At 31.5% G+C, this 18,758-nt stretch overlaps 4 protein-coding genes across 5 annotated transcripts; 2 read left to right on the top strand and 2 right to left on the bottom strand.

Moving 5' to 3' along the window:
• Nucleotides 1-97: 97 nt before the first annotated feature.
• On the bottom strand, nucleotides 98-4,979 carry LOC128872508 (N(G),N(G)-dimethylarginine dimethylaminohydrolase 1). Of its 2 annotated transcripts, XM_054115284.1 has the most exons (6): nucleotides 4,591-4,979; nucleotides 4,161-4,263; nucleotides 3,975-4,072; nucleotides 2,772-2,828; nucleotides 1,759-1,854; nucleotides 98-1,661 (listed from the first exon to the last, which is right to left on the bottom strand). In XM_054115284.1, exons 1-6 carry the CDS (start codon nucleotides 4,846-4,848, stop codon nucleotides 1,407-1,409), a joined length of 867 nt encoding a protein of 288 aa, XP_053971259.1. In that variant the 5' UTR covers nucleotides 4,849-4,979; the 3' UTR covers nucleotides 98-1,406. The 2 variants fall into 2 exon arrangements, with proteins under 2 accessions (XP_053971259.1, XP_053971260.1); XM_054115285.1 differs by lacking the exon at nucleotides 2,772-2,828.
• Nucleotides 4,980-5,047: 68 nt separating this feature from the next.
• On the top strand, nucleotides 5,048-9,035 carry LOC128872506 (ribitol 5-phosphate transferase FKRP). Its single transcript, XM_054115282.1, has 3 exons — nucleotides 5,048-5,864; nucleotides 5,994-6,251; nucleotides 6,517-9,035. The coding sequence occupies exons 1-3, from the start codon at nucleotides 5,400-5,402 to the stop codon at nucleotides 7,282-7,284; spliced, it is 1,491 nt and encodes a 496-aa protein (XP_053971257.1). The 5' UTR covers nucleotides 5,048-5,399; the 3' UTR covers nucleotides 7,285-9,035.
• Nucleotides 9,036-9,164: 129 nt separating this feature from the next.
• LOC128872519 (dynein intermediate chain 2, ciliary) lies at nucleotides 9,165-12,657 on the bottom strand. Its single transcript, XM_054115300.1, has 15 exons — nucleotides 12,416-12,657; nucleotides 12,237-12,334; nucleotides 12,033-12,140; nucleotides 11,768-11,969; nucleotides 11,581-11,679; nucleotides 11,337-11,500; nucleotides 11,191-11,274; nucleotides 10,938-11,124; nucleotides 10,709-10,870; nucleotides 10,505-10,648; nucleotides 10,330-10,436; nucleotides 10,062-10,239; nucleotides 9,762-9,993; nucleotides 9,468-9,701; nucleotides 9,165-9,343 (listed from the first exon to the last, which is right to left on the bottom strand). Exons 2-15 carry the CDS (start codon nucleotides 12,303-12,305, stop codon nucleotides 9,166-9,168), a joined length of 2,148 nt encoding a protein of 715 aa, XP_053971275.1. The 5' UTR covers nucleotides 12,306-12,334; nucleotides 12,416-12,657; the 3' UTR covers nucleotide 9,165.
• A 255-nt stretch (nucleotides 12,658-12,912) lies between these two features.
• LOC128872512 (uncharacterized) lies at nucleotides 12,913-15,344 on the top strand. Its single transcript, XM_054115293.1, has 6 exons — nucleotides 12,913-13,032; nucleotides 13,115-13,227; nucleotides 13,329-13,446; nucleotides 13,578-13,659; nucleotides 13,743-13,929; nucleotides 14,020-15,344. The coding sequence occupies exons 3-6, from the start codon at nucleotides 13,378-13,380 to the stop codon at nucleotides 14,231-14,233; spliced, it is 552 nt and encodes a 183-aa protein (XP_053971268.1). The 5' UTR covers nucleotides 12,913-13,032; nucleotides 13,115-13,227; nucleotides 13,329-13,377; the 3' UTR covers nucleotides 14,234-15,344.
• The last annotated feature ends 3,414 nt before the right edge of the window (nucleotides 15,345-18,758 follow it).

Here is an 18,758-nt window from a genome sequence, read left to right as displayed (position 1 = left end):
AATTAAGCTAACATTGAATATTTCTACACACACGCACGCGCGTTCTTCCATTTATACGGGTAGGGAGAGTCATGTGGTGAAAAACTAGACTAAAAGGTCTAGTGGATATCTTTTATTTTGTTTACAACTTTGTAGCCTTATACATTTCGGAGAAATTGCAATGAAATTACACGGAATGACGGCTAAATCTAATGTTACACATCGTGAACATGATCGTACAGCTGTGTTCTTACCATACTTTTATATTAAAAAAATGAGTAGAAAATTTATGAAAACGAAAGAAACATTTAAATTAACACGAAAACGTGCATATTAAAATGTATAAAAATGTAATAAAATTACTTAAATATTGTCATGACTTTAAAAAATATCAACAAACCACTGCATCATGATATTGTAAATTGTATTAATATTCTATAGACATTGTAAATTTGCCAAAACACTTTAAGCTTGCTGTAATATATATATACATTTATATATATATATATATAATATCAAGTTTATTACATAGAAATCTTGTCTTTTCTGTTTAGTAGACTCTTAATTGTGTAACTTTCTTTAATGTGAATCAGCACATTAACTCTTAACTATCAGTGCTTTTATATATTATTAACTTTATAGTATATTATTGAATTATAGAAGAGCTCTATTTGAATATTTAGGTGAACACTTTTTATAGACTAGTGGCAAATGCATTCAAAGATATCAGAATATTGATTATTAATTTTTAATTGTTGTTTTTTAATTATATAACGTAACATATCAAAAGTAGAAGACATTAACTGTATATCGTTATTGTACTTTATCAATTTTGTGATTTTCTTTACCTTTTTGTGCTACCTTAAGAATTCGTTTTGATTTACTTATATATTTTATGAATCGATTTTTCAATATTATACATTCTTGTAAAGAAGAAATTTTGTGCAGTATTAATCACTCCCATATTTTTATACTAAATGAATTTTACGTGAAAGCTGAATTATTATGTCAAAATTAAACTGCGGAATGTTAGAAAAATTTTTTTTCCATGAATGACAAGATGTAAACCATGACTTTGAATCATATAAGTCTACAAATTAGGTAAATTATTAAAGTTTCAATATATTATCTCTTCTGTAAATACGTTGAAATCAAATATATTAATCTTTTTTAATTATAAAATCTCTTCTATATTAAGATAATCTTTTTATAAAATAATTATAAAATAATCTTTTCTGTTTGTTAAAGTAGTCGTTAAAGTTTTAGAGCGACGTAAATGCTACGTCATATACGTATTATAGTTTTTTTTTTGCACAGCATTTTGTTAATATATTTCTATTAGAAATATTCAAACTTTTTGTTTTGCGATTCGTACCAATAATCAACGCTAGCAATTTAACATTTTTGCTAGGTATGTCATTTTTGGTTTAAATACTGCGAATGTGTCTGGGTCTACGTACCAATAAGCAACAAGAAGTTAAACCAGAACTAACCTTTGCTAATTCGGACATGTGTAACGATCTGGTTGGAAACCCGATTTTTTCTGCAAAAACTTTACTCGACTGTGGAATTTCATCTTCAGATCGATGAATCAACGTACCGTTGACGTAAAGTACGTTAACAGCAGCGTCTTCAGGCACAGTTAACGTTTGATAACCGTACGTCGCCTCCCTTTCAATTCTCTGCAAGACAAATAACACAAATAAAATTAAAATATAAATTCGAAATGATATAAAGGTAATGCAAGATGTAACATGTAATTAGGTTTGACAAAAGTACCTTCAAAACTTCTTGAGATTCCTTTCCAGCACCCACACAAATAATGTCAGGACCAGCCATTGTAACTAAAGCTTTGAGACGTTTAGATTCCGCGACCTATAAGCAACAATTAAACAAGAACAAACTTTTGTAATCACAAACTATTCAAGGGTTGAAATCTTCATGGCTTCTGAATGGTTCCCGCGTCTTCTTACAGTTCGTTACCATCCGGAAGTCATCGCAACTACAACGCAAAACAATACGCGCGAAAGTCTTAAATTTTAAATTCGAATTGTAGTATCAAATGCATAAATTAACTCTTTTTATTAATATATATATTAATATATATATATTCCTAGTATTTCCACTATTTTAATTAATTTTTATCAAAAGACTATAATTTTAGTTCCAATGATACACTTAAAACATAATTTTCATTTTTTTTTAATATCAGAGTTTAGAATCACGCCGATTTCAATGTAATTTTTATCGTGAGTTAATTTTTTGGAATATTTAGATACAATGTGCAGGCTAATTAATAAAAAATAGCGTCCAGCTTTTTATGGCATTGTAGTGGGAAAAGTTAATCAAAGTTAATTTATGTGCAATATTTTGAACTTATTTTGATTTGTGTTCGTTGTACGTGTTCAAAGCGAAGGACAATGTCATCTCGATCGATCTTTGAAAGTGAGTAATAACGTATTAAAACGTGAAATTAACAATCGATGGAAGTTGCACTGTGTAAAATACTACATGATATACTTATGCAAATAAAGATAAATTATAATAAACGTGCGAAAGTGAAGAAAAATGTGTTTTCGCGTAGACGTATATGTGTACGTGTGTGTGTGTTCCGTGTGCAAAGTTGCACCAAGCCATAAATTCTTTTGCACAAAAGCATTTTGTTGAATTCTGCGATAAAAAAAACATCTATTTCCGAATAAACTTGTTAAATTCGTGCGGATTTGTGTTTCTAAATTGTGAGTTTTTCTCAATGGGATATGCAAAAGAGAGTCAGTCTAATACACCCAAACCTGAAGAGGGGCTGAGGTAAGACTCTCCACTATCACCTCTTCGCCACCATCACCCACCTTAAATGAACATCAAAATGGTAAGTTATACGACCTCAACATGATTTTCTTTTTATCAGTCATTCTTTGAACCCAGTGTATATACATATATGCAAATTGAATATGTAATTTCGAATTTACATATTCAATCCATATAGAATGTGCTGTAAACGAGTCGTATTAATATTAAAGAACAAAACATGTAAGAAATTTATAGATAGCTAGAAGAGACATAATGTAACCATATAAAATGGGTGGGTCATGATAAGAGTATCAGTTTCATTCGTATTACTATTATACAGAGAAAATAATAATTTTAATTAGCTTAATTATTATTGTCATTTTTAGCAATATATTCATATCTCTAAGAGTGACAGAGACAATTAGCTTTTAAAATAATTGCCCTATCGTACACAGTAACACAAATAAATTTGATTCATGAGATTTTGCATAAGAACTAAAAGAACACTACAAATGTTAAAGCATGATTAGCTCAGTTTTTATATTTTCAAATAAGATTTACATTCATAGCATCCTAGTTCGTATACATATAATACTATATGATCACATTCAACTTGTTAATCTATGTTTTTAGAATAATAGACATTATACTATATAAATATGAAGAACATATAAGAGGAAAATATTTTTCTACAGCAAACAATCACAGTACACATACACATTTTAAGTTCATGATAATACATGTAGTTATCGTGGACACAGATCATAGTATGCAACAAAAAGTTCTGACAAATTTTAAAGAAAAAAATGTGATATGCAAGGAATATAAAATTAGTACTTTATTGAATAGTTCATGCATTTGTTTTATATCACTAAAATACATGTGGCAACAAAACAACATAAAGAGATAAGTCAAGCTCATGCTCATAGCTAATGAGAATTTATTCAATTTTAAAACTTCTTTGACTTTTACAAAAAATTGGTTCTATTTATTATTGTAGGTCATAAATGTTTTAAAATTAATTAAATGTGCATTGGCTACAAACATGTGACTAATTTATTTATATCATAAAAACAATAAAAACGTAGAAATTAGTTTCAATAAGTAGGGCAATAAGGAAATCATTTCATGATACATCTTGAGAAAGCAGAGAATTATACCAGGTACATTGAATTTCAAATGCATTATTTAAAATATCAACCAACCTTGATTGGTACACAGGGGTATTCTGGAAATGCTGCTGCAACTGCTCTTGCACCTGCTTCATTTGTGTAATGAGAGAGTCCAACAAAAAATTCACGACCTACAACAACAAAATCAGGAAAACAATTGTTTTAGTATTTTGAATAATAAATTAACAAACTATGAATCAAATCTTGGGAATTATTTACCAGTAAATAAAACATCTCCTCCATCCAGACGGGCATTTTTATCTGCAATTTCTATAAGTGGAATCTCCAATTCCTTCTTTAGAACAGCTCTAATTGTCTCAATCTGAAATTAGATCATCACCTTTTTAGTCACTCATTCAATGGGAACATTGCTCAATCTGACGTACAATGATACTCCCTAACAAAGCCTAATTTGCTAATAGTTTTCTTTATACAAATACAAGAAAGTTACATAAATGTAAATTGAAAATAGCAAAAAATTAGACCAATTTAATGATTCACTATTCAATAACAATAGAGCCGAATGCTTATGATTATGCTACTAGTAAACACGTTGTTAGTAACAGAATGCTTTATAAAAATTATTCCCTCTAATTGTTGATTTACAACGAGAAAATATGTCAACGAATGCAAAGTGTAGAAAGTGTACCTCTTTTAGGCGCGATGGCTCGTTAGGTCGAGCTATAAGCGCGATGCCATTGCAAACAACCGCGATGTCTTCTACAAAAACGCAAAGTGGCGAATTTTCGTCTGGCGGCATTTCGACAACATCGATGTCCAGTTCTCGTAAAAGTTGAGCCAACGCCAAGTGTTGCGTTCTTGCTTCGTCTAATGTGACCTCGCCTCTCGTACGAAGCGAAAGAGGAATTCTGCATAGAACCGCGTGAGTGTAACGTTGAAGAGGCATGGCTTGCCGAGAGTTCAGACTTTTTCCTATTTTTTATTATTATGGAACAACCACCGACTAAATTATCCCTTCCGGCCAACTTTAGCAGAACGCCGCAAATGTAGACTTTGACGTTTACATAAAAACAACAACGAGGCAGTGTTCTCAATATTTGCGGTCATAATGTCGCTAGATTGTAAACTAGAGCTGAGTGGCGGGAAAGTTACTAACACGCGTTATAATTCTTTTAGCAAATTAATTCTTTTAGATCATACGATCTGTTAGAAGTATTGTTTTCCCAATACTTAGTAGGAATAGCACAAAAATTCTCCCCTTATATTTTGATGTGTTGTTACATAGATCTTTACATAGCCTAACCTTTGCATTGTGAACGGGGTATAATGGGTTGATAACGTCAGTTGAAAATGCATTTAAGCATGTGGAAGCATGTATGAGAGGTATGAAATATCGTAGCCTGTCAAATATTCGAACGTTATTTAGAGGTGCTATGACAAGGAAATTAAGTGAAATAAAATTTGACGTACGATGATAGTGCAGAATACGCGTTAATTATGCGCTTTAAATTTGTAAAAACGTTGTTAGTGCTTGCACTATTAGGTAATATCATAGTATGGTACAGAATATGGAGGTTATTTACAACACAAAACACATTGCGGTTGTTGACACCGAGCATGGTAACACCTGATCCTCCGCAAAAATTTCATCGTCGATTAGCTCGATTGGTAACTGTGGTTATACGACAGTTTGAAACCTTTGAGAACGATGTGACTTCCACTGTAGAGTCTGTATTAGAATTCTTTCCTACTATACCAATTTTAATAATATGTAATGAGTTACCGTATCCTCCTTTGGGACTGGATTTCGCCAATGACAGTATGCAAAATGTTAAACTAATAAACCTGCAACCAGAGTTTAACACATCAAATGACGAGAGAAATCCACTTTTCTATGTGCGTACTAAGTATGTTTTATTTTTACCTGATGCAAGTCGACTCTCCACCAAAGAAATCATGCAAGTAAGAAACTTCATATATTTTTCATGGTGTAAAGATTGTTAGTGGGCTTTAGAACTATTTTGAAAGTTTTATTCTATTAGGATATAAAGTTATCTGAATAAATGTTGATGGAAAATTAATTTCTTATAGGAGATTATGTCACATGTAGCAAAGTTAGGGATAGTAATTGTACCAGTTGGAGGAGTAAGTTTGAGTTGTGTTGGTATAGATTTAAAAGTAAGAGAATGGAGTCTCAAGTTTACACAAATTAAGGGCACCAAGTGTGATGGTGTGAATGGAAAGCATGCTACAATGCTTGAAACAAAGTTATTAAGGAAATTGACTGATCCTTTCCTCTTACCTTTCACGGATGCATTATACATTCAAACAACAGCAATAGGTGCAAAGGTTTGTAATTTGTGTCTGACTGTACTTTTAAATTTATAATATGTTTCTTTCCATTTTTGTTGAAAGTTGAAAAATGAGTTCTTTTTTCAAAAAACTGTGATCTTTATTCATTTGTATTTATAGGATTTTATTTAGTTTAAAATTTGAGATCAAATGATAGTTAAATAGTATCTTCATTTATTTTATCTTTATATTATGTATAATGGTACATATTTTTAAATCTTCAGTGATTCAATTTATTAGGTGATGTATTATATGTTAATAGATTCACATCCTAACAAATTATCAATTCAATGAAGGAAGATCACTATATAGAAATCAACAATCTCAGTGGAAAGTACAACAATTGCATCTACATCGCGAGAGACTAATGTTTGAGAGTTTGGGAATTAAAAAGGTCATACGAGATTCTAATTCCATAGAATGGTATGGTTGTTCAAGGGAAAGTAGTAGGTGTTTTGGATCAGTTGTAAATGGTGTTCCATCATATATTTATCAAAAACGATATACACCACCTTGTTGCCTCTCAGGATTAAGAAAAGTTGCTCATCATGTGTTTGATAAATTAGAAGAAGTTGGTATCAGATTTTGGTTAGAAGGAGAATCTTTACTTGGTGCTATGAGAAACGGTGATATTTTACCATGGGATCATGAAGTACAAATAGGAGTAAATCGCGATGATCTTGAACGATCACCATGGATAATTAAAGCCATGAATAAGCCCATTGAGGATAATCATGGTTTTGTCTGGGTAAAGGCAACAGAGGGAGAATTTTTTCAAGTACAGTATTCAAAGATAAATCATTTAAATGTAAACATACTTCCATTTTATGCGAGAAACGGTTCTATGGTTAAAGACACATGGTTTTTAAATCATAAAGACTTCCCAGAACAATTTCTTCATCCAATGTCGAGTATTGAATTCGCCGGTAGACAAGTGCCATGTCCAAACAATATTAGGGATTTTTTAGAATTGAAGTATTTTAAAGGTGTGATAGAAAATCCAGATATCCCAGGAAAAATTTCTTTCTAGGTTTTATATTTATTGAAATTTAATCTTATAGTAAATGATATACGCAACTAGAAATACAGAACCATTCTTTATTAATATGCAATTGAAATTATATAAGCAGGTATCTACAAGTATAATAAGATTTTACAATTTTTTCTTACCACTTTAAATATCCGAATTAATATCTTCTACTAAGAAATTAAATTAGAACTGCATTATAGTGTTTTCAAATGAAAAATATTATTTTCCGATATTTTATAAAAGTTGATGCAATTGTATCATAAAGTAAGAATTATTATTAATTTTGACTAGGTTTCGAGTATAAGAATAAAAGGAAGCGGTTCTATGTAGATGTTATATATTTTCCCAGATTTTTAATAACTGTGTAGATGTTAACTTAAATTTTGTATTTAAATACATATTTTTTCTTGACATAAAGATTAATTTATCTTCAATTTTATTAATAATAAATTGTCAGATATTGTCTGAAGTTCCTAAAAAAAACTTATATTATTTGAAACATAACATTGAAACTTGTTATTTTCCAAGTTTCAAGAAAAATATATTTTGAAATATAGTATTCTATTTACAATTTTTTGCAGATGGGTCTTTTGGTATTACTAATTATAATATAAAAAAGTTATTCACGTTAATTTTACTTTATAAAACGAATTGATGTGCCAAAGATATAAAAATTATTTACATTATAATTTTTTTTTTATTTTTTATATTTTTATATGTTATTTAATTAAACCAGTTGTATAAATTATTTTCTATATTTAATTAGTATTGTTTTACATGATACTGATCAGTATCAGTAAGTACTGATGTACAAGATCATTTTTTATTTTATTTATTTTATTATACATCATACTTTTAATATTTATATATATAAATTATACCTCTTGATGATTAATATAACTGTGATATATTATTCCATTATACAAATGCTTTTCTTTTAAAAAGTATTTAATTTAAACATATCTAAATTGAATATCAAACAATTTCATATTTACAATTGGATTATAGTCGATTTTGTATAAGGTATGAAAAATATTTGTGTATTTGTAATTTAACTTACTGTGTAATGTTAGTTCTGAATATTTTGAAAAGAGGTAACAGACACTGTGATAATCAGTGCTGACTATATTCGAGATATCAGAAAATAAAATTTGCATGATGATAATATTTTATATTAAGTTTATATAAAATATTTATGTCACTTAATCAAGACTTTTCTGCATATACAAAAATCATTTATTTGTAATACAGTACAGTTTCATCTTTAACATATTTCTATAATGAATTTTTATTATTAAATATATATTTCATATTTATATTATATATTTATTATTAATATATATATTATCATCTTTTTTTAAATATATGTGAAAGATTTAACTATTCGCATATTATTCATGTTAGCCATTTCTGAAATCAGTAAATTATTCTCTAAAGACATTTGAAAGTAGTGTTTTATTATACAGCTATGTCAGTACTGTTATATGCATGGAATTGCAAGAACATTAATATAAATAATTCTATTTACGAAGCGGTATATTAAAGTAGTTTCATAATCGTTACGAATTGCTTCTAGTCTAGGACACACATGTTGTAGCAAGTCTAGATACTAACTTCAAATTTGTAAATTATAGGAATATTTTTAATGTATTCTAAATTTAGTGCCAATTTGTTTATAAAGATATAGATATTAATATGTATTTTCTGTTATAGCAAATGTTAATAAAATGTTGATGTTTACAAAAAGAAAATATTGTATATTTTTGTTAAAGAACAATCTTTTCAAGTAAATAATCGGAGTATATCATTTTTTACGTATGAATAGAGTATATTATAAAAAACAAAATGTATAGATACATACAATTTTTATATTTTATTTAATTATCTGACTGTCCTTGTATCTTCTGGTGGCACTAAAACAGGAGGTTCTCGTACAAAACTTAATAATTTTTCTAGTTTCATAATTTCTAATTCTCTGTGTGTTAGATGAAGTTGCCTCTTTGTTGGTTTTACTTTTATTCTAAGATTTGGTGACAGTTTTAATGTATTAACTGTGCCCCTATTATCAAGAAATTAACAAAGATTTACCGAAACATAGATACTGAAGTTTAAATTATCAATTGTTTTATTAAGTTAAAAGCAATAAAGTTTAAAGGTATACTTCGTATGTAAAACATACTTACTTATCATCACCAACAATAATGAATGGTAATTCATTGTTAAATGCTAGTCGAGTTAGCTTGTTCTTTTTTCTACTAACAACAGGTTGACTACATATTGGCTTGTATTTATTTACATTTAGATCAAACACTGTAACTTTTCCATCATTTGAAACACAAGCCAAAACTGTTGAACTGTATGGTGCCCACTGGACATCTCCAATTGGGACACCAAGATCAAACATAAACAAAGGCTCCCTATAAACGATTAAACATTTAATGAAGATTACAAAATACATGTGTAATTTAGAAACTTACATTCTATTATCTTCCCATATCTTAATCCTCCAGTCACCTGAACAACTTGCAAATATGCTAGAATTATATTTATTGAATACTATTCGATATACTGGCATATTGTGTGCTTCATTATAAGTTTTCATATAAACACTACTATATGCTGTATTGCATTTATAAATTGTGCCTTCTTCCGTTCCTACTAGGAATACATTTTGATCTGCAGGGTAAAATGCAAGACATGTTCCACAACCTGACAAAATATTAATATAATTTATCAATGTTAAATGGTGTAAAAGGAATGTTAGTCAATATTATTACCTTTAAGTGTAATCATAGTGCCATCTGGCCCAGCTATTGGAGGTCGATCTAGAAACAGTGTCATAACTGTTGTCAAGCCAAGGTCGTTTTGATTTAATATCCAGTAATTTATTTTTCCATCAATGCTAACACTGTAGAATGCCAAATTACCTTCCTCTGTATCTGGTGCCCAGCATAACTTAAGTATTACGCACGATAAATGTTGCATTATTGATTGAATTGGTAAAAAATAGCTAATCTTATACAATTTTACTAGTATTTAACGAACCTCCCATATTATACCTCCGTGTTTTTGAACAACATCGTTACTCTTATATTGTGGAGCTGTTGGTGGTAACATGATATTGTATACAGCTACAGCACCATCCATAGTACCTTAATCAAATGAAAGGAAATTAATTTTATTGTTGTAAGAATTGTATCATGCCCCTTTAATTTCTTACCAATAACTAGAAGATGAGGATGCTGGTCACTGAAAGATAAACACATTACTGGTGATTCTATTGGACAGATCCATTCTGGATATGATGGATTTTTTAAGCTAAACAAGCATACTGATCCATTTGTTATTGAGGTATTAAATGACACTGAAACATCATACATATATGTAATTATAGCATACCAAAAATTTAACACTTTTTACTAACTTGTTCCATAAGATACTGCGAACAAGTCATAATATCGGCTATTAAAACATAAATCGGTAACATCATGCTTCTTAGTTTTTTCATAACTAAATTTCCATAAAGGCAATAATGAACCTTCTTCGTGTTTAAATTCGTCGCTTGGATCGTCCCAATATCTGTAATCTAGAAATGTTTACATGTATATTTCATTAACGAAATGTAATTTATGATACAGAAGAAAAATATTGACCTTGAGCTATATCATCGAAAATATTTTGGTTTACCATTCGTTCTAAAGTTTTTGCAGCTTGTAACATTCTCGATGTTAATGCCATGGATTCTGTTTGAGCCGTTTGTTTTGGGTCCTCCTTTTTTGGTTGCAAAAGTGGAATTCTTCTTTCTTTGTCTCTTTCGCGTTCTTTTTCAGCAAAATCTTGCTAAGGCATAAATATATAATTCATATATATACTTTTGTCTATTTAATTAAAAATAAAAATACATGCCTGATATTCGTCAAAGATCGTCCATTGAAAAACGTGGGTATTAAATAATGCTGTTGGTGGAGGTACAGTTTGTGTACTCATTTCCTATAAAATTAACATAAAATCAATTATACAATTTTATTAAATTTATACTTTTATAAACTTACGCGCATGGGATTAGTATAAGTCAATGCAGCTCTTTCACAAAAATTGAATTGATTTGGTATCTTCTTTGGTTTTACTGGTTCTGCCTCTTCCTCATCTGGTTCAATGTCAGGTTCAGGTTCTTTGTGCTCATCTTTTTCAATTTCCTTTTCTTTTGTTAACTCGTCTACGATTATAAAATATTTTCTAAAGAATATGTATTAAAATAGTGATGGGTTCTGTTGTCACTGTTGTTATCCATCTCACCATCTATCTCTTCCATAGCTTCCATTTCTTCCCCTTCTTCTTCATCTTCTTCATCTTCTTCTTCATCTTCATATAACCCAGATATATCATGTTGACTTACTATAATACAAAAAAATTGTAATCATTAGTGAAGTATTAAACTGATTATAAATTTGAGAAATGATTGTTATGGTTTATGGAATCATACCAATAAGTCCACCTGCTAATTGTATTTTTGCTTCATCTGAATCTTTATGCAATATTATTCCTGGTACACTTAAAAGAGTTACTAAGTGTGGTGGAGGAGGTAATTTTATGAATTCTTTTAACTTCCATGACCATTCAACTAAAGAATCTGGAACTCTTGGATTATGTATAGTCAGAATTCTTGCAAACTCTTCTTGCAATTCCTAAAATTGTATGATATGAAAGTGTGACGCAAATAACTACTTGATATATTACTTTAAACATACTTCTTCTGTTAACTGCAATTGATCTTCTGGTTTGAGATACATTCTTGCACGCATCCAATCCGTATCACCACCACCTAGCTCATAACGACTCTTCATTAAGCTTGTGTACTAAATACATACAATAAATCAGTTTTTATTTTGTTATTAAACGTGAAACTATTGGTATTAGAATTTAATATTATATAAAAACTATGAAATACTAACTCTTGGTAGCTCTTTATGAAGTTCACTAGTTTTGGAGGCTGATTTCCTATTTGTTGCTGATGAACGCATTGTTACTTTGCAAACTATCTATTACCCAACTATATATAAAAATATAACACACTTTAGTATCTATATATTTATCTACTGTACTAGAAAAAGGTATTTGTTGAAATTCTTACTTTAAATTTCTTCCAATTTTAAAGGAAAATGTTAATATTGCTCTCTGTACAAAACAACATGATATTTTGTTCTTCTCTGTTATATTGTGTAAACTGACTTTTTGTTTGGCAAACTTTTTAAATATAGTAAACGTATATTCGAAAAATAAACTGAAGTTCACCAAATCCCATTTCTCTTTACAAAATATAAAGAAATGAATCCTGGTTTCCTAGGAAACATTACATTGCTATAGTAGCACCTGAACAACACCTGTTTCAAATAAAATGTTGTGTCTTATTCTATAATGATGATAAATGATATTATGGCTGATTATAACTACATTATTAACATTTAAAAAAAGACGATACAAGTTTTAAGATCATCTCTTAGTTAAAAAACATTTTTTTTATTTAAGATTAAAGAGAATTGTTTAATACATATTTTATGTATAGTGAATTATAAAATGTTGCTCAGCATAGTTGACTGTAAATTCATGTGCATTTCTTTTAAATGTAGGCGAAAATGTCAAGATTCTGTGTGTGTTATATAGATGAAAGAAAATCAATAATAGAACATATCATGATAATGTAAGCATGCTTGCTCCTTGTAGATAAGACAGAATAATTTACAAATACTTGTGAGTAAAGGCATAAAAACTATATGATATTACGTACATATTTACGCAATAGAATATATATTATTTGTATATTATATTTCAGAATAAATTATTATTTTTGAAGTGCCTGTTTAAAGTACCTGTATACAAAGAATGGCAGTGTTTAAACTATAAATGGAATTTATGCATTGTTATTAAATGTCTAAATGCTTAAAGGTATTATTTTCTTAGAAACTGAAAGATTATTCTGCTTGTATGTGGTTATGTCTAACAAAATTTTCGTGCTCAGGTTCAGAAGGTTTTGTGTTTTATTACAGATGAGTTGAGAGAATAATTCTTTAGTTTAATATAAAATTTTATTTTGTGATGGAAGATAGTGGAATTGATAGTGACCCAAAAAGTACTAGTCGTATAGAAGATGAAAGACTCTTTTTGGTAAATATAGAATTTGTTATGACTTGTACATCATTCAATTCACAACAAAATTATCATTACAACTGCAATTGGTACAAATATAAACAGACTAGAAGCTGGTGAACAAAATATAATGCTTCATACTTTTTTAGGGAAGCGATAGTAGCTGCAGCAGCAATCAGACACAAACGTCTCAACATAATTCCACTACTAAACAGCTACAAAAAAAACTTGGTATTACTGCTAACTTTTTACCTTAGTGTTCATCTACGCAGTGTTATTTATAGCTTATTTCATATATTTCTTGTCTTGAATAGAGGCAAGAATTGAACAGGCAAAACGTATTCAGCGTAATTCAGATTATATAAAGTTGCCAAAATATGATAAGGGATGTAATGGAGGTAATAGTACAACTGGTTTGATATCTATTCAAAGACTTCCTGTACCAAATAAAAGTAAAGAGCATCTTCCTCTTGTTGAATATTGGCATAGTGATAGTGAAAGGTAAACATTAGTTTTTGCATGAATTTCTAATATCATTATTTCTCAAGTTTAACAATTAAGCGTATTAAATATATTCCCTTCAATTCATAGCGAAGGTGAAATGACTCTCTTTCCAACATCTAAGTCAAAAGACTCTTCGAAGCACAAACAAGATTTGACTGATACATTTAGTATTGAAGAACTTAGCGAAGAAAGTGAGGATTCTCTAAATTTAGGTCCTGCACAATCATCTCCAGAACTTAAATTTATGAAATCTTATAGATGCACTAGGGAATGCTTTCGTTGCCGGTGCCATATATTATAATTCATTGTTACATATACGCTTTCAGTGTATTACAGATTAATTGTATTTTATGTATTGTTAATTATCGATTTAATATTTCGAAGTTTCGTATAATTATGTAACTAGAGGGTTCTTAGATATTGATCCATGCCAACTAAATATACTAAGAATTTACATTGGATAATTTATGATTTGCTGATTATTTGTATCTACAAATTAAAAGTTCACTAATGAATTTTATGTATTTAACGTCAATATATATCTTAAAATCGTAAACATTTAAGATGAAAAATTGAATGCAAAGAAACGAATCTAATTATTTCATATATTTTATTTTAGACCTGTTATTATTTTTTTTTTAATTAGTAAAGATTGATTTGAATTTATTATTTCAAGTTTACTGTTTGAAAGATCTTCACAATTTCATTCTTATGGTATATATCAGGTTTTCGAATTTTGTGGTAGGTATTCCTCCTACAAAAAGACGAGGAGATCCGTGTCTGAAGTATGTGGGGTGCTTAAAATTGTAAACGAAAAATATATTCACATTTATCTGCATTTAAAATTTTCTTTTGAATAATAAAACTCTCTTAGGGGTTGTGCCTCTAACTTTAGAAAACATTATACCGTATCAGTATCAGCTATTATCGATATAAATTTGTTTATTACATTTGCGTGCTGATTATCCTCATAAAGTATGTCCACGTGTTATGAAATGCTGTGCATATTGATGTGTATATACTTAACTAAGCATAACTATGCGCTTGCGTGTATCATTTTTTTAAATCTTACTATTGTTTCCCCTTATTCTCTTCCTGTTGATGATGAAGTCATGTATGAGCCATTCCACATAAAAACGCATAAAGTGTGACATCATAGTTACTGACATTTTTAAAACTCGCTGCGTTTATTTACAGTTTTGATGTATTCATTGGTCAGAAAATAGAGCAATAGACCCACACACCACTATTTTTCCTCTCCTGTCTATAATTAATTTAAAACAGAAATAGTGTTTCTTCAACATGTGCAGAACAAATATTAATTGCCGATACAAATAATAATACACAAAATTAAGTCTTCGATAGCTCTTGAGACATATATTTCATCGTGAAAGAAATGATTCAAAATACAGTTTGCATGTTTGCTATTTCCTGCAACATCGGAGAAGTAAGATATCGATTTTAATCAGATGCCATTCGTTAAATTCGAGTTTCCAAATATAGAACGAGTAAACGAGTACGCGCATGTTTCACGGACCTCTTTTTCCTTCGTTGAGTAATTGAAATTTTCGCGGAGACGTACGAGTTAAGTTTCGCCATGCCAATGAAAATATATTAAGCATGTTTTACGCACTACCGTTGCCACTTTTCATATACAACACGGGCACGAGACAAACAAATCGGTTCACTTACGAGTACGTTTTTTTGGAAGCAATCCCTTTGGTACGCGAGCCTTCTTGTACGACAACAGTGTCGGCGAATAGGACGTAAATTAATGGCTCGCACGCGTTAAATTTATTCTTCTCTCTGATATTCCGACAAGCTCGATTTTTAATTAAACCTACAGCGAAGGGTCGCACAGGTAGGAATTAACAGCCTCTTGAGGAGGAGAAATTGTTGCGCGGAGCTTTCGCATATGGGGTGAAACGTTTGTCCTGTGGTATTAAAAAGATATCAGGTTTCGATGTATCCCTTCATCGTTTATACGTTAAACATTTAAAAATTTATCATATTTATATGTAATGATATATATTTATAGCATTTAACGGATAGCGTCTATAAATAATAATAGACAAAATTAAATCTTCGATAGTTCTTGAAATAATATATCTCATTTCGAAAGAAATGATTAAAAATATAATTTGCTATTGCGCGTTTAAGTTCCACTTTACACGAATTTCCTGTTTCATAAAATTCGTCATTATTTATACTCCACTTATGCTTCGTCTGAAGATGATCGTTATTTCTTCAGAGAGTGTTACCTTTCGTTGTAAATCATACAACATTACCTGATATAATTTTCTGTATGACTTTGTTTAAACTACAGTGTCGAGAGCCTGAATAAAATCGGTAATCGAAGAGTTTACCGAAACAGGCACTGTATACGTTGTGTGGAGTTGGTGACCGTAGTGGTTGTAGTTGGAAACTGATGCACGGTGTCATGATGCATTGCATATGAATATTTAAATGCACCCGGTCTCGCGTATTGCCCTCGTATGTATAATATTATATGAGGGAGACGTAGGCTGCGTCGTCAACACTGTCGGTACGGTCATAAATTAAACGAGAATTACGGCGTATTTTCTAACCAATTTGAAGTAATAAATTTCATCCCTTCGGCGAACGTGACAACCTGTAATGTGTGCGCCGCTAATGTCCCTTCATTTATTCGCGCGTTCCAGACGAAAATGAGAAAAGGAAACGATTCCCGTTCTTAAATGAGATTCCAACCAGCGATGAACGACTGATTCCTGCTGGATGAGCTTGTTTGCGATTGAGAAGCGAGTGTGAATTGATTTGTTCATCTGATCGATTAGTAAACACTTCCCACCACTGTGCCAGTCATCTTTTTGGAGCTTGGATCTAAGCAAGTGTCTAAAATCAATGCTTGTTATATATTTATCATAAGTTATGTTTTGTTTCAGAGATTGATGGAGGCCCCCCAATTTGAATTTTTTCTTGGCCCTCGTGAAGGCATAACTCGCCACCGACGCCATTATAAATACACCTGACCATTTGTTCTCGCCTCTTCGAAACTTTGTATTTGTAAAGAACGCACGACTAATGCAAATTAATAGGTTCGAGGTAAAACTGACGATGATTGATCGCGACCCATTTCTCCTTTAATTCACGAAGCTTTCACGCGCGTTGATTATGCGGGTTACGTTAATTAGCATTCACTGGGCAGAGTCCTCTGTATAGCCATGCACTTTCCTTTTGGTCTAACATAGAAGTACGTTTGTTTTGCTTGGAAGTTTGCATGTAGTACGTGCTCCTATTGTATCGAACGAGTTAGAGCCCAGACGAATTAGAGCTCGGACGTTTGCTATTCTTGTGACTTATTTGGTTGTTATTATATAGTAGGGCATTCCCAGATAGTGTCAACTCAAAGAAAATAGTTCTTTATACGAAAATATCAATAAACATTTCATCACCAAATCTCTCTTATTATCCTTGACTCCTTACTCCAGTAGACAATTTAGTTTCATACGGTGTAACGTGGTATAGTAATCAGTGGAAGTACCGATTTCTCGTGGCCACAGCAGCTAAACTTTGCCTTCGAATCTAACCCCAAACCAGTAGAACCGGATTTCGGGAGAATATGTCCCCCAAGGCTTGAAAAAAGAAACGAGTAAAATGAAGAAGCATAGAAGAATTTCGATGGTACCTCGCGGTTCGATATTGCATGACGACCCTAACTCGTCTTAAAAAGCTGAACAATAAAGTACCGTGGATTTCTTACACGTGAGAAAGACGATGGTGGATCGAGCCTTGGGTTCCCATTAAAAGAAAGGTACGTTTAACAATCTTTCAGATCTTGCAGTTCCTGCGAAAATTGTACCATTATAATGTCTAAGGTGATGAAGCTCCAGAACGACTTACCACTGTGAAGTCAACGCAACAATACAAACGTCGGTGTACAGCGCTTGCTAATTGCATTCCCCTTTGAACGCCAGACTTTGAAGACACTTTAAGACACGAAATAATTTGGAACTTTGCCCCATTCCATCGGGATGGGAGAGTATTAAATTCGTAAAGAAACTAGGACAAGGATATCAATTATAATCACCATGCTTACTAGTTAAGTAGCGTTGGGGAATGGTTACCATTATTCAATGGTCCTCGTATCCGTGGAATGATGTACCACTAATATTAGGGGGACGTCCTACGATGTAACTGGGACGTTCCAGGGACGTTCACAGGACGTACCGAACGTCCAGTACCGGACGTCCTATGGACGTACATAAGACGTCCCTGTGCTATCTGGGAATTGTAAGAAGGCTTTTAGATTAAACGCCTCATGGAATTGTATTAATCTTCATCAATAAAAACTCCAACCTAAGAAAAAGAACATTCTCGACACCTACACCAACCCTACGCCAAAAGGACCAAAAATTCGAGGAACTCTACTCCATTTTGTTCCCTTTCGCAACGGAGCCACGAGGCGATCGTGACGCATTATACGACGCGATCGCTTCCGCGCACCCGGACCAGAACGATGCACCGAGCACAGATCATGTATCGTGATCGACCTTACGATTCCAGGTGCATCGACCGTCCATTTCCTTGTCGGGGTGAAAAACAGGCGATCGTTCGCCTTTTGTGGTGGACAAGACGGAGCGAGACCAGACGTAAAAGGGGAGCGCGCGAGAGGGACGGAGACCAATGGTTGTGTCCGCTCTGACCATTACTCTCCAGCCGCGTGTCGAAAATTTTTAAGGTCGACATAGTTCGCGATCCCTCGGAATACCAGGGAGAAGTTGCACCGGCATTCTCCAACGGCGTCGACGTCGGGACGGCGCCGTGTCGCGACGAACAGCGAACGG

Source organism: Hylaeus volcanicus, chromosome 2 (genome assembly GCF_026283585.1).
Source record: "Hylaeus volcanicus isolate JK05 chromosome 2, UHH_iyHylVolc1.0_haploid, whole genome shotgun sequence".
NCBI classification, from domain to species: domain Eukaryota; kingdom Metazoa; phylum Arthropoda; class Insecta; order Hymenoptera; family Colletidae; genus Hylaeus; species Hylaeus volcanicus.
The sequence above is the reverse complement of the archived record's forward strand: the minus strand, read 5'-3'. Positions and strand labels throughout refer to the sequence as shown.